Here is a 16,003-nt window from a genome sequence, read left to right as displayed (position 1 = left end):
CTTCTTCCTCTGAGTTTAGTGTAGCCCAGTTTTTTGTATGATACAGTATATGTACAGATTAAACAAATAGGGAGATAAAATGCACCTTCGTCTGGCAACTTTGCCGACAGCAAACCATTCTGTCTCTCCGTATTCTATCCTGACGGTGGCTTCCTGTCCACAATACAGGTTACGCTTCAGGATAATCAAGTGCTGGGACGCGCCCAGTTCTTCCAGAGCAACCCAGAGCTTTTCAAGATCCACGGAATCAAAGGCTTTACTGTAGTTTCTAAAATCCTGAAATTCCCTGGAGCTCTCCCATATCCAACCAATATTCACACTGAGATCTCAAGTGCCTCTTCCTTTTCAGAATCCAGTTTGAACATCTGGCATTTCTTGCTCCGTGTGAGGTAGAGGCCTTTGTCGTATCACCTTGAGCATCACTTTACTTGCTTGGGACATTAGAGCAATGGTCCTATGGTTACTGCACTCCTCGGCATCTCCTTTCTTGAAAATTGCGATGTATATTGAGTGTTTCTAGTGCAGGGGTGGGCAAACTTTTTGACTCGAGGGCCACAATGGGTTCTTAAACTGGACCGGAGGGCCGGAACAAAAGCATGGATGGAGTGTTTGTGTGAACTAATATAAATTCAAAGTAAACATCATTACATAAAAGGGTACGGGTTTTTTTTTTTTTTTTTTAGTTTTATCCATTTCAAACGGGCCGTATCCAGCCCGCGGGCCCGGGCCGTAGTTTGCCCACGGCTGTTCTAGTGTCATACAGAATAGCTAATATTCTAGGGGAGCAAACTTACAGGCTAAACTAAGGAAACCCTTGAGAACTATAAAAAGTACCTCCAAAAAAAAATCTAAAATATATACCAATAGAAGAAATAAGATTAAAACAGATAAATCAAGCAAATAAAATAGACATAATAAATACAGTTTAAAAAAGGATATTTATAATATAAAACAAAAATTTTCATTTTAAAAAACAAGGGGGAAATATTAAGTAAGAACATAATTGTAAAATAAGGAACATAAGAAATAAGATGAACAGTGGTATGGACTCGGGAAATACTGGTGAGTTAGGAAGTAAGATTAAAGAGCTCTCCCAGAAAACATGAGGAAGAGATTAAAAAATCAAAATATAATTTAAGAGCTGTGGAGGCTATAAGCAGAAGGGGCAACATCCAGATAACAGAGGTCCCAGGAAAAAAGATTAAACTGGAGAGAAGGAAATAATGGAAAAATAATGGAGAAAATGTTCCCCATATTTAAAACGGATGGCTTAGTACTGAAAGAACACTTTCATGGAATGCAAACAGAACAGACAAGGAACAGCCTATTTTAGACATATAGTAAAATTTAATAAAACCAGGTAAAAGAAAACGTTATAATAACTTCTAGGGGAAGACAGCATATCACCTGCCAACAGCAAGGAGCAGACTGACACCAGACTTTTCCCAATAGCATACTGGTGAAGGAGACAATGCAGGGACATTCAAAAATTTTCATTTTAATATATTTTATTGATTTTTTACAGAGAGGAAGGGAGAGGGATAGAGAGTTAGAAACATCGATGAGAGAGAAACATCGAGCAGCTGCCTCCTGCACACCCCCTACTGGGGATATGCCCGCAACCAAGGTACATGCCCTTGACCAGAATCGAACCCGGGACCCTTCAGTCCGCAGGCCAACGCTCCATCCACTGAGCCAAACCGGTTAGGGCAACATTCTTAACATAATACAGGGGTGAACCCTGAACCCAAAATTGTATATGCACCCAAATAACATTTTAAACTACTACTTGGCTACTTTAAAACATTATAAAAACTGCCTGGCTTGCCAGATTTAATCAGATTTACTATCAAAATTAGATTCACCATTAGACCCACATTGAAAAACTGTTAGAGGAAATAAATACGATGAAAAATAAATTCAGAAGATGCTACAACAATTATGGATGATCAAATACCTTGGTACAGTTTGTTGTTATCTTAAATGACAGACAGTGTGCTTAGGAGAGACACAGGGGAAGACTATTCATAATAACCCATGAGAAAGTTCTAGAAAATATCAACAATCAGTGGAGGTGAGGGGTTGGCAAAATCAAGGGCCAACAACTGGGTTAAAGTTCTTGTCTTGGTAGGAAGAAGGAGGAATCATTTATTTTAAAAACCAAAAAGGAAGAGAAAAACACATATTAAATATATGACAGATAAAAGACAGTAGAAAAAAGTCCAAATATGTCATTAATTACAATAAAGGTAACTAGAATAACTGGTGAGTTACCCGTTAAGAGTCAGAGATTATCAAATTTGATTTAACAAAAACAAAAGTAACAGCTATGTGCTGTTATGAGAGATATACCTAAAGGATAAGAACACACAAAAAGTTTATATTCAAGTCTTACTACAGCTAAAAGCAAGCTGATATAGCTTTGGTAAAATAAAATACATAGATCTTAAGGCCCAAAGTATCATTATGGAGAGAAACCCACTATATAGTGATAAAAGATTCAATTTATGAAGAAGACAACAATTCTAATCACATATGAATCTAATAAAATCACCTCAACAATGTATAAAATAAAAAGCAATAGGACCTCTGAGAGAAATGAACAAATCTACACACTTACTTATTACTGGCAGACCAAGCAGACAGAAAGCCAGCAAAGATAGAGATAACCAGAGGTTTGAACAATAAAATTACCCAGCTGGATCCAATGAACAAATATAAATGTCTCCATCCAATAATTAAAGATTAACCATTCTCCTCAAGCACAAGTAGAACATTTACAAAAACTGCCAATACACTAGATCATAAAGTCTCAATAAATTCTAAATGATTATCATGTAGATATATTCTCTGACTACCATATACTTAAATTATAATATAATAATGAAAATATAAATGAAAAATCCTCATATATTTGGAAATTAAAAGCACTACTACATATTTCATGAATGAAAGAACAAATCAGAATAAAATTAATATTTAGATCTAAATGTTATAAAAGTGATAGGCTATGCCAGGATAGAAACAGAAATAATAAAATAGAACACAAATATACCATAAGAGGTTCAACAAATCCAAGACTAGCACAACAGACAAACCTCTAGTAATATTTAAGAAAAAAGAAGAGCTAAAGTACAAATAAACAACATTAAGAAAAAAAGTTACAAAATTGCTAGTAAAACTGAGACTAAAAAGACAAGAAAATATTACCAATAATTTCATACCAATAAATTTGAAATAAGAAATAACAAATGTCTAAAATAAAAATTTAACCCAACTGATGTGGCTCAGTGGTTGAGTGTCAGTCTATGAACCAAGAGGTCATGGTTCGATTCCTGGCCAGGGCACGTGCCCAGGTTGTAGGCTCCATCCTCAATAGGGGGCATGCAGGAGGCAACCAATGGATGATTCTCTCTCATCATTGATGTGTCTATCTCTCTCCCCCTCTCCCTTTCCCTCTGAAATCAATTAAAAAATATATATTTTTTTAATCTGGCAGGCAGGAGGGTGGTAGGCAGTTTGTATCTGGGCTGTGAGGTGCTGGGAACCTCCGAGACCTTGCTGCCTGTCTCTTTAACATCAGAGGAAGCAATGCCGAGTGGGAGGAATGGCAGAGCTGCAGATGTTACCAGAGGAGGAGATGCCATCTGGCAAGAGGGCGCTGATAGAGAGGTACCAGAACCTGACCCGGGTGGCAGACTACTGTGAAAACAGCTACATACATGCTACAGACAGGAGAAAAGCTTTAAAGAGAGCAAAACCTACACAACCCAACCCCTAGCTAGTGTTGCTTATCGAATAAATGCTTTGGCCAACGATGTGCTCTAACTGCTGGACATCCAAGGCTCTCAGCCTCGGAAAACAAGTCTTCCATCAATCATATCTCATGGACGGTGGACATTCATAAAGAAAAAGGGGCTTGAAGAGAGACTGGTATTTTGACAGCAAATAAGAACTCACAAAATTGTCCAGGCCAGTGTTCCCAGTGGTTAGAGCGTCGGCCTGTACACTGGAGGGTCATGGGTTCCATCCCGGTCAAGGGCATGCACCTGGGTTGCAGTTTCAATCTCCAGCCCCCGTCAGGTGCATGCGGGAGGCAACCAATCGATGTGTCTCTATCTCATTGATGTTTCTCTCCCCTCCCCACCCCTCCCCTCTCCTCTTTTCTTCTCTCTCTCTCCCCGTCCCCCATAACCCCCTTCCCTTCCACCCTCTCTAAAACTCAATGGAAAAAAATATCCTCCAGTGAGGATTAACAAAACAAAACAAAACAGAACTCACAAAAAATAGCACCTGCAAATATGAAGCACCTTGTCAGGTATATTCAGAAACCTATGGACTATACCAGTGATTCCCAAAGTGGGCGCTACCACCCCCTGGTGGGCGCTGCAGCGATCCAGGGGGGCGGTGATGGCCACAGGTGCATTTGTTTTAACTTTTTTTGTATTACCTTTCTATTCTGAGTTCAATAAATAGTTTCATAATTTCAAACTTCAATGTTTCTAATTTACACCTTTCTTTACTATATTTTACGAAAAAGGTAGAAACATTAATACATATATCTTTCTGTTTAATTGCTATTAAAATTTTTAAAAAATTAATTTCCAGGGGGCGCTGAGTAATATTTTTTCTGGAAAGGGGGCGGTAGGCCAAATAAGTTTGGGAACCACTGGACTATACAGTTCTGGACGATGAGGGCCACGGTGTCAAGCATGGACATAGTCAGCCTGCAAGAACTGGTGCACGGCTGAGACAAGTCCTCCCATTCAGGCCAGGGAATGCGGGAAGGAACACTCCTTACGAAACCCTGGAACCTGTTAAACCCCCAGCAGTTCCTAATGAATGACTACATGGCAAGTCCTGCTAGGCGTGGAGGTCAGCGCGGCTCAGGCAGGACAGCTTCCTTAAGCCAGAGACTGAGGACACACAGTGGAAGTGGTGGGGGACGTGGAGGCTGAGAAAGCAGTGGCACCAGCAGTACTGGCATTCCCTCTGCCATGCCTACATCTTCACCACCCGCCACTGGACCTGTTGCTGATAGTCCAACTCCACCACTACCCCCTCCATCAGATGACATTCCACCACCACCTCCACCTCCAGTGGGTCATGAAGACAAGGAGGCTGCAGTAGTTCAGTATAACCATCCAATCATTATACTGAGAAAGTTGTGGCAATATGTGATACGAAAGACAAGGACGATGAGCGATCATTTATGGAGGGTGCAGCATTTATGCAATAAAGAAGAATGATGACGGCTGGTATGAAGGAGTCTGCAATTGAGTGACTGGTCTGTTCCCTGGGAACTATGTTGAATCAATCATCCACTAGATGATTACATTTTCTTTTGCTTTTAAAGTGGGTTCTTACTGTGGGACTATTAATGGTTAACAAAATCGTCTTAAAATGTGCCCATATTTTCAGGACGTGCTATTTTACTGGTATAACGGAATGCCTACCTGTAAGCATTCATCTTTGAGACAGTTTGTGTATTGCTAAACAGCAATTTATAAAAGAGGCTGTCCATAACTGATTATGCTTAAATACTTAATTTCACAGTATTAATTCTGGGAGTGTGGGGTATGATATTTAATGATTCAACTGTATCATAACATGTTTCAGTACAGGACGGTTACTAGTGCTGTGACAGACTGATATTAACGTCAGAAACTTAAATGCTGTTGCTGATCATACACTATGTTTAGGTTCTCTCATTTTTGAAATATAACTAGTTGTTTAAAGCATGCACACAAATTTAAGTATTGAAATATACTTTAAAAAAGCCAAGATGCCTCCAATTTGTGTATTATTTTCTTGGAGTACTCATACTTAGATCTCTTGAAATGAATTGAGTCATTAAGGTTTTTATGTGAAACAAAACAAACAAAAAAGGGGTTATCTATAATGTTATAATTTGTACCTAAGTTTTTTAATGACAGAATTTGCATTATAAATTTTTTTTTCATTCACAAATACATAAGTGAATCAAATGTTTCTGATCTTTTCTTCACTGATTTGCTTTTAAAAAATAAATAATAGGTACTGATTGATTGCACACAAAAAGTATCTACCAAAACCGACTCCAAAAGAAGTAGAGAATTTGAATAATGTAGTAACTACTCAAGAAATTGCAGCAGCAGTTTAAAATCTCCCTGCATCCAACGGCTATGCATACATGCATATACATTCTTTGGTTAATCTCTTCCCACCTACCCCCTTCCCTCTGAGATTCCTCAATCTGTTCCATGCTTCTATGTCTCTGGATCTATTTTGTTCATCAGTTATTTTGTTCATTAGAGTCCACATATGAGTGAGATCATGTGATACTTGTCTTTCTCTGACTGGCTTATTTCACTTAGCATAATACTCTCCAGGTCCCTCCATTCTGTCTCAAAGGGTAAGAGATCCTTATTTTCTACTACTCCATAGTATTCTGTGGTGTAAATGTACCACAGCTTTTTTATCCACTCATCTACTGATGGGCACTTGGGCTGTTTCCAGATCTTAGAAATTGTGCTGCTATGAACATAGGGGTGCATATATTATTTCTGATTACTGTTTCAGGGTTGGTAGGATATATTCCTAGAAGTAGGATCACTGGGTCAAATGGCAGTTCCACATTTAATTTTTTGAGGAAAAGCCATACAGGTTTCCATAGTGGCTACACCAATCCACATTCCCATCAGTAGTGTACTAGGATTCCCTTTTCTCCACATCCTCGCCAGCACTTGTCATTTGTTAATTATTATGGTGAAGACCTGGGGTAGGGGACGGGTGCAGGCTGGAAGGGATCAATGGGGAAAAAGAAGGGGGGCATCTGTAATACTTTCACAATAAAGATAAATTTTAAAAACAGAAATAAAGTAGCTGAATTATAATAACAAAAAATAAGTAAAAGTGGCCAGATTCCATGAGGAAACCTTAAAAGCAGTCTCCTATTTCCACTACCATTCAGTATTGTACTTAAGAACCTAGATATTGCAATAGGACAAGAAAGGGAAATTAAAGGCATATCTATAGAAAAAGTAAATTGTCTTTAGTTGCAAATGATATGGTTGCTAGCACAGAAAACTCCAAAGAATCGAAAGAGACATGTTATAACATTGACAGTAGAGTTAGAGGATATATCAACAATGAAATGAGAAAATGTAACTTAAAAAATATGACACTGTGTCTGTTAGGATCCTAGCATAAAACAGAATTCATCCCAGATAGTTAAAACGAAGAGACTGTATTGAAAGAACTACTTACAAAGATATGGGAGGAATTAGGGGCCTCAACAATGAATAGTACAGCACTCAGACTAGCAACATTGGGGACCCATTATTATATGTAAGGCCAAAGGACAGATATAAAGAGAAAGTTAAGCTAGGAGTCCAATTAAGTCACCATGGAGAGAGGCTGCCCTGTGGGAGTTCTAGTCTCAGAGGGAATACAGCTACTGTCAGAACCCAGTGTAGAAATAGAGCAGGGAGCAGTAAAAATAACCTGACCTCGCTGGCGGGCTCAACCCATCAGGATCCCAACAGACAAGGGACCCTGGGTGATGTAGTTTCTTGGGTTCAGCAACCTGGGATGGTGAGTCTATGAATAAAAATGATATTAATTCTCCCCAATTTGATGTACATATTTTATGCAATTAAAATCTCAACAGATACACAATGAACATTCTGAAAAGAAAATTACAAAAACAATCCATTTATAATAGCATAAAAATAATAAAATGCCTAGGATTAACCAAAGTGAAAGACTTTAACAATGAAAACTACAAAACATTGATGAAGAAAATTAAAGAAAACATAAATAAATGGAAACACATCCCATGTTCATGGGTTGTAAGATTTATTGTTAAGTGTCAATATTACCCAAAGCAATCAACAGAATTAATGCAATCCCTATCAAATTTCCAAGGACCTTTTGATAGAACTAAAAAAAAAAAAAAAAATTCTAAAATTCATATGGAATCTCAAGAGGCCCTGAATAGCCAAAACAATCTTGAAAGAGAACAAAACTGGAGGATATACACTTCCTGATTTCAAAACACATTACAAAGCTACAGTAATCAAAACAGTGTGGTACTGACATAAAGACAGACATACAGACCAATAGAATAGAATAGAGAGCCTAGAATACACCCTCTCATTTATAGTCAAATGCTATTTATGGAGGCTGCCAAGACCATACAATAGGAGAAAAAATAGTTTTGGGTTTTTTTCAACAAATGATGCTGAGAAAACTGGATATCCACATGCAAAAGAATGGAGTTGGATCCTTACCTAACACCATATACAAAAATTAATTCAAAGTGGATCAAGGACCTAAATGTAAGTCCTAACACAACAAAATTATTGGAAGAAATTACAGGACAAAAGCTTCACAACATTGGATTTGGCAACGATTTCTTGGATATGACTCCAAAGGCACAGACAACCAAAGAAAAATGGACTTCATGAAAATTTAAAAATTTGGACACAGAAAGATACTGACTATAGAATAAAAAGCAATCCACAGAATGAGAGAAAATATTTTCAAATTATATATCTGATTAGGGGTTAAGATCCAGGATAATAGAGAACCCTAAAACTCAGTAACAACTGAACGCCCAACTCGAAAAAGGGCAAAAAATTTGAAAAGATTTTTTTCCAAAGCAGATGTATGAATGGACAATAAGCATATGAAAAGATGCTCAACTAACCATCAGGGAAACAGAAATCAAAACTACAATGAGATACCACCTCATACCCATTATGATGGCTACTATCAAAAAAGTAATAAAAAATGCTGGCAAGAATGTGAAGATATTGGAACTTTGTCACTGTTGGTAGGAATTTAAAATGGTACAGCCAATGTGGAAAACAGTATGGAGGGTTCTTTAAAAAGTTTAAAAATAGGACTACATATGACCCAGCAATTCCACTTCCACTGTCTCTTTGAAAGCAGGATCTCAAAGAGATACTTCTGTGGTAGGCAGCTAAACAGAGATGGGCAGAGTAAGAACAAGGATGATGGGACAGGTACAGAAGGTCACCAGGGAGACAAGTCCAGGGTGACCCTTCCTCCCCTAGCATATCACTGGTCAATATGTTTAGATCCCCTGACCTTTATTCCCTAGAGATAACATCCTGGCCTCAGTTGTATTTCAGCTCCAGGCTCAGAAAAGCAGCAAAACCAGACAAGCAACACCAAGGCTGACCTTAGGACCAGCTGCACTGAATAATGGCCCCCTACCTTGGCACCAATCTATCAGTGGAGACCACAACCCTGAGAGGGCACATCTGGAAACCTGCTGAAGATTCTACTGAGATGTTCCCCTGGGACCTCCCCTAAAATCTACACCCTTAAAACCGTTAAAACTCAGGACTTAGAGTGCTCTCCTTCCCTGGAGCACACCCCTGCCTTTCCCTTCCTCCTCACCCTTCCATTCCCCCTGGCATGTCCCCTTTACCTTCCTCACTTTTAAGCTCCAAGAGCCCTCCTTTTGCCTCTGTAACTTGTTTCCTAAACCCATTTCTTCTATCACTCACTTCGTCCACCTCTGTGATTTTTCTAAGTAAATGTTCTCTCATAGTTTGAGTCTTGGCTCTGAATTCTTTCCCAGCCAGAACTCAAGTATTGATGTTGCTGACCCAGGTCCCGTCTGACCCCACCAGTCTAACACCTGGTGCTGTTACCCCCGTCACCAACATTTCTATACCCGTTCATAGTAGCATTATTCACAACAGCTAAAACATGGACGCAACCCAACTTGACCAATGAATGGATTATCAAAATATGACATATGCATACAATGGAATATTATTCAGCCTTAAAAGAAAGAAAATTCTGCAATATGCTATAACATGGATGAATTTTGCGAACATTATACTAAGTGAAAAAAGCCAGTCACAAAAGACAAATACTGTATGATTCACTTATACGAGGTTCTTTAAGTAGCTAAAAATCATAAAGACAGAAAGTGGCAGGGACGAGGTGTGTGTGGGGAGCAAGAATCGGGTTATTGTTTAATAGATATAGAGGTTCAGACCTACTAGATGAAAAGCATTATGGCTATGGGTAGTGGTTATCCTATATAATAAAAGCCTAATGTGCTAACTGTCTGGTCATCTGGTCGTCCATCCAACCAATCAAAGCATAATATGCTAATGATATGCTAAAGCCGCTCAACTGTTCACTATGATGTGCACTGACCACCAGGGAGCAGACGCTCCGACCAATAAGTTAGTTTGCTGCTGGCGTCCGGCAGATCAGGATGGACACACCCTGGAGCCCTCCTGTGGTCCCTCCCTGGCTGGCCAACCTCCCGTGTCCCTCCCCGGCCCCAATCGTGCACTGGTGGGGTCCCTCAGCCTGGTCTGCGCCCTCTCGCAATCCGGGACCCCTTGGGGGATGTCAAAGAGCTGGTTTCAGCCCGATCCCACAGGCCAGGCCGAGGGACCCCACTGGTGCACAAACTCATGCACTGGGCCTCTAGTGGCTGTATAATTGTTACCAGGGAATCAAACTTCCCCTGGGATCATGGGAGCGAGGGGGAGGTGCTCGGGGTACTGCTGAAATAAGAGCTCTCAGAAGCCCCCACAGGATAATGGGATGTGGAAAAAGGCTTTATTTGCATGAAGTCACATTGCTCGGGTTCCAAAGTTCCCTGCCCCTTAGCCAGCCCTGAAAAAAGTGCAGCTGGGGTTCCAGCAGTGTCAAAAGCAAGACCAGTGCCCAGAGTGTCTGCTCCATGGTGCAGCCAGGTGTAGTTCAGCATCCAAGCTAATTAAAATCCATTAGTCCGTTGTGAGAGTCCCACATGGCTGTGCGGGCGCAGGGGAGCACAGCCCCCTGCAACAGGAGTCACAGGTGAAAGAGAAAGAGAGCTAGACCTTCCTTTGTTTGGAAATTTAAATATTCAGGTTTCCTGCACTGGTAGTGGCCACGCCTACTCCAGCCCCTGACTCATTTAGCTTCCAGGTTTGACAGGTAAGCATCCTCCCATGTCACTCAGACCTTACTGGGCATGCATCTACATGTCCTTTATCTCGTCCCTTCCCCCATCAATCATCTGGGAAGAGACTTGGAGAATATTAGATGCAACTTTTTGGCAAAGCTGTATAAATGGCATGCCTATACTATTGGGTCTGCCCTTTCCTCCTTCCCTGTTAAATAATAACCAGGTTATTACAACGGCATCACAACAATGTACAGGAAACACAGGGACTTAAGGTTGAACCCAGGCCAGAAGGCACACGAAGTGGCCTGAACCAGGGGGCTGTGCCTGACAGCCAGCCAAGTTCAGCAGGTTCAGCCTTTTCCTGGAACCCAGCTTTCTCTGAAGCTCCGAGGAGCAACCAGAAAGACTGGTCAGCTTCCCTGGGACAGGGTGTCCAGCCCAGAAATAATGGCAGGATCCCAGGCCGTGACCAGAGGTGGGTGGAGGAAGCTGGCCCTGGGGAAGGAAAGGAGAGGGCTGTGGGGGTCCTGAGCCCTGTCAGATGGCAGGCTCCAGGGGCTGCTTCTGCCTACGGCAGTGCCAGGGGCTCACTGTGCCCAGCACAGGCCCAGACAGGACAACGCACTCGAGAACACTCGCTGAGCCAGCAAACGAGGCGGAGAGCCGAGGGTTGGGAGGTCCTACCCAGAACAGCTGGGGTGGGGCTGGCGGTGAGGGGGTGGAGGGCTCAACTATCAAGAACACACAACCTTATTTTCCTCTGATTTCATCATCTACAACCATGTGAGCAAAGGTCTCTCTGCCCGACCCTGGGGCGTAGAAGCGGTGCAGGGCCACCCTTCCAGAGCACTCCCTCCTCATTCCTCCCCGTAAGGCAGGTACCGTCTCCGTCCCGATTGTGAAAGTTGCCCAACGGTATGCTGTCAGTCAGAGGCACAGCTGGGACTCACACATGGGCATGTCCTGCCTCAGAGATTGCACTTTCAACCACTCTCCTTTCATCGGACAAATCTTAGTGAGCACCACCTGTGTTGGCAGGGTCCCAGGTGCTGGGAGCACAGCTGGAACAAACCCTGCCACAGCTCCCACAGAGCCCCATGGCCCCCACAGAGCCCCATGGCCCCCACAGAGCCCTACGGCCCCCCAGAGTCCCATGGGTCGCTGAAAGCCCCATGGCCCTCCAGAGCCCCATGACCCCCACCAGAGCTCCACAGTCCTCCTTGGGCCCCACGGCCCCCCCAGAGCCCCACAGCCCCCTGAGAGCCACACGGCTCCCCACAGAGCCCCAAGGCCCCCTGAGAGCCACACGGCCCCCCACAGAGCCAGGCAGCCCCCCTCAGAGCCCCACAGCCCCCTGAGCGCCACCCGGCTCCCCACAGAGCCCCAAGGCCCCCTGAGAGCCCCATGGCCCCCCACAGAGCCACGCAGCCCCCCTCAGAGCCCCACAGCCCCCTGAGCGCCACCCGGCTCCCCACAGAGCCCCAAGGCCCCCTGAGAGCCCCATGGCCCCCCACAGAGCCACGCAGCCCCCCTCAGAGCCCCACAGCCCCAGCAAAGCCCCACAGTCCCCCACTGAGCCACACAGCCCCCTGAGAGCCACACGGCCCCCCACAGAGCCCCAGGGCCCACTCAGAGCTCTCATGCTAGTTGGTGGAAGGGACAGACAATGCAAAGCGAAAAACCACATACAACCAAATAACATAAAGTCAAAATGAGACAAATCCCGTGGGGAAAAATAAGGTAGGACAGGGTGAAGTAGGCGCTGCCACACTTTTTCTGCAAAAGACCAGATAGTAAATATCTATGGCTTTGCCGGCCACATGGTCTCCCTCGCAACTACTCAACTCTGCAAAAGCAGCCTGGGAAATATGTAACTGAGACGCGTGGCTATGTTCCAACAAAACTTCATTAATGGACAGTGAATTTAGGATTCATTTAATTCTCACATGTCACAAAATGTTATTCTTTTGATTTTCTTTTCCAATCCACAGAAACATAAAAAAAAAAATTCTTTGCTTGCAGGCCACACAAAAAGGTGGTGGCCAGATTAAGCCTGTGGGCTGCAGCGTGACAACTCCAGGGACAGAGAGTAGCTGGCGTGTCTATGTGGAAATGTACTTTATTTTTTTCATGTTTAATTATGTTTCAGGGTCTGTATGGAGATGTACTTAGAGTGGTCAAGGAGGGCTCCGCAAGGTGACGACATCTGAGCAGGGACCTGCCTGAAGCAGGCAGTGAGCCCGCCACTCCCAGGGAGGGAGCAGCAAGTGCCAAGACCTGGCACCGTGCCTGGAGGAGAGGAGGGGAGGCAGGGAGGCGGGGAGGCAGGTCATGTGGGCCCAGGCCCCGGCGAGGACTTTAGTCTCAACGTGACAGCAAGCCTCTGGCACTTACTAGCTTTGTGACCTTGGGCAAGTTAATGAACTTCTCTGAGCCTCATTTCTGAATGAAGCGGAATAACAATGGTACCCATCTCAGAGGGTGGAAGGACCTGGTGAGCATAAAGCTCTAAATCAGTGATGGCGAACCTTTTGAGCTCAGCGTGTCAGCATTTTGAAAAACCCTAACTTAACTCTGGTGCCGTGTCACATATAGAAATTTTTTGATCTTTGCAACCATAGTAAAACAACTTATATTTAAAACAAAGACTTATATTTTTGATATTTATTTGATATATTTAAATTCCATTTAACAAAGAAAAATCAACCAAAAAAATGAGTTCGCGTGTCACCTCTGACACGCGTGTCATAGGTTCGCCATCACTGCTCTAAATGAATGAATGCTGCTGATATTAGTACTAATATCGGAGTCCAGCTGGACAAGGCAGGAGCTGGGAGAAGTGGGAACAGCTTCCGTCAGACTCACCCACGATGTCCACCACGTCGGGCCGGATGAGCGGCTCTCCACCCGTCAGCCGGATCTTGTCCACGCCTTCTTTCACAAAGAGCCGCGCAAGGGTCAGGATCTCCTCCGTGGTCAGCAGGTCAGCCTTGGGCGTCAGTGGGACCCCCTCCTCGGGCATGCAGTACTGGCCTGCAGGGAAGGAGCGTGGGGAATGATGACAGCAGCCAGGCCCATGATGTGCCCACCCTCACCAGGCCAGGACTTCCTCCTGACCCCACCTAGACACTGAGAAGTCTCGTCAATCTAAGGTGGTACAGACCCTGGGCCAGATTCTCTCCGGGCCTCACCTTTCTCATCTGTGAAATGGTAACACTCCCTCCCCACCAGTGGGGAGCTGAGGGTACAGGTTAAAGATAAGCCAGGTAGAGAGCGAGCCTGGTTGAGGTAGGGGGACGCCAAAATGCTGACTCCTCAGTGCTGGGCATGGCCTGCCCAGAGGGCCAGGGCCGGGCCCATTCCTTCTGGCATTGTTCACCCTCTCTCATTCATCTGGTTTGGACAAATAGCTACCCTTCCGTTTGTGCGTCATGGGGTGAAAAGGCTGGGAAGTACCCTCTGGCCTGGCAAAGCCGCTGTTCTCTGTGGCTACCACCAGCCTATCTACTCCAGATTACTGTCATTGCGGTTTAATGGGTTGGAGAACTCAGGTACTATATCAGGGCCAGGTAGAAGAATGGGGTAAAGGAGGTGAGCCCTGGTGGGTGAGGGCGCCATCCCCACCATCAGTTTGGGTGGTTCAGTGCTATCAAGGATTGGGACCAGATCTGTGAAAGGTCATAAAGGCTCCATAATTAGTCTTTTAAGACTGAATAGAAATGTTTGGTTCAACATTTACATATGCACACACATATTTCCTGGGCCATGAAGTGAACACATTTCTTACTGTGAACTACAGAGGAAGGGAGGGAGGGAGGAGAGGGAGGAGGGAGGGAGGGAGAGAGGGAAGGCCAGCAGATACACCCCCAGGGCAGTCCACGTGGGATTATGAAACAAGGACTCTGCATCATCTTGACCCAGATGACCTTGGGCAAGTTAATGAACTTCTCTAGACACTGAGGTGTCTCCACAGCTCAAGTGTTGGCCATGGGCCCTGCTGTGGGCCTCATGTTTATAGTGTCTAGCAGGGCACCCTGGCACATCCTGAACGCTGGGCACTGCAGGGCAACAGGAGGGAGGAAGAAAGAACCCTGAGGAGTGAGAGATGCAGATCCAATCTCAATCCCAAACACAACAGCAATTCTCTACTCGAATCTAATCCCAGGTAGAATCCAGCTTTCAGGATCATAAAACTCAGCCTGGACCCCAATATTGTCCTGAACCCCACCTGGCGAGCAAGGCAGCGGGCGGTGGGGAAGTCAGAGAGAGGAACTGGGGACACCGACAAGGAGCCCTGGCATGGGGAGATTTCGGCAGAGGAACGGGAGTGCAGAGAGGGCCCGGGAAGGAGACTCACATCGGAGGTTGCACTTCTCGGTGAGGGAGATCCGCAGGTAGCTGTGGTGGCGGCCAAAGCTGTCGGTGAGGAAGGCGGAGAAGGGGGCCGCGTGCTCCCTCAGGAACTGCCTCCGCCTGGACAGCTCCTGCAGGGACAGGTCAGGTCAGAGCAGAGGACACTTGCAGGAGTGGAGCCAGGGGAGGCCCCTGATGGAAGCCCTCTGGGACATCATCCCTCCCCATCTGTGCAGCAGCACCTCTCACCTTTCCAGCCATGTGGGTCCTGCAGCCCTGGGGTTCCCCCTCTCCCAAGACTGGCCTGAGGGAAGGACCTGCTCGGTTGGAGTCCCGCCCTGCAGGACATGCCCACCCCCGCCCTCACAGGAAGCCTGCCCAGGAACAAATATCTCTTGGACAGGTCCCTGGGACAGGGGGTCCAGGAAGGAGGCAGGAAGGAGCAGGTAACTGAGAGGCACCGTGGCGCCATCGCTGCATGGCTGGGACTTGGTGAGCCACCTCTCCAACCAAGGCCTCCCCTTCCCTCCCTTGACCATGGGAGGCAGAAAGAGCTCCAAGCAAAACCACCAACTCTGGGTGTCACACAAGCTGCCTCCCCCTTAACTATCTCCCTGTTGGCTGGGGTCACCAGGGCATCCCCAATGCCCAGGAGAACCCAAAGGGCCAAGCCACCAGGAGCAGCTGGGGAGGATATACACATGGGAGGGCTCCCCG

General features: G+C 44.9%; 1 protein-coding gene and 1 pseudogene across 1 annotated transcript in view; one reads left to right on the top strand and one right to left on the bottom strand.

Annotated features, from left to right (window-relative positions):
- MOCS1 (molybdenum cofactor synthesis 1) overlaps positions 1-15,562 on the bottom strand; it is a 34,033-nt gene extending 18,471 nt beyond the window's left edge. The window contains exons 1-3 of the mRNA XM_014532939.1: positions 15,536-15,562; positions 15,291-15,417; positions 13,799-13,966 (exon numbers count right to left, since the gene is read on the bottom strand). Of these exons, the coding sequence (XP_014388425.1) occupies positions 13,799-13,966; positions 15,291-15,417; positions 15,536-15,547 (307 nt within the window). The 5' untranslated portion in view covers positions 15,548-15,562. The remainder of the gene's footprint in view (positions 1-13,798; positions 13,967-15,290; positions 15,418-15,535) is intronic.
- On the top strand, positions 3,580-5,784 carry LOC102258110 (annotated as a pseudogene).
- Positions 15,563-16,003: the final 441 nt, after the last annotated feature.

Source organism: Myotis brandtii, unplaced genomic scaffold, assembly GCF_000412655.1.
Source record: "Myotis brandtii unplaced genomic scaffold, ASM41265v1 scaffold924, whole genome shotgun sequence".
Taxonomy (NCBI): Eukaryota; Metazoa; Chordata; class Mammalia; order Chiroptera; family Vespertilionidae; genus Myotis; species Myotis brandtii.
The sequence above is the reverse complement of the archived record's forward strand: the minus strand, read 5'-3'. Positions and strand labels throughout refer to the sequence as shown.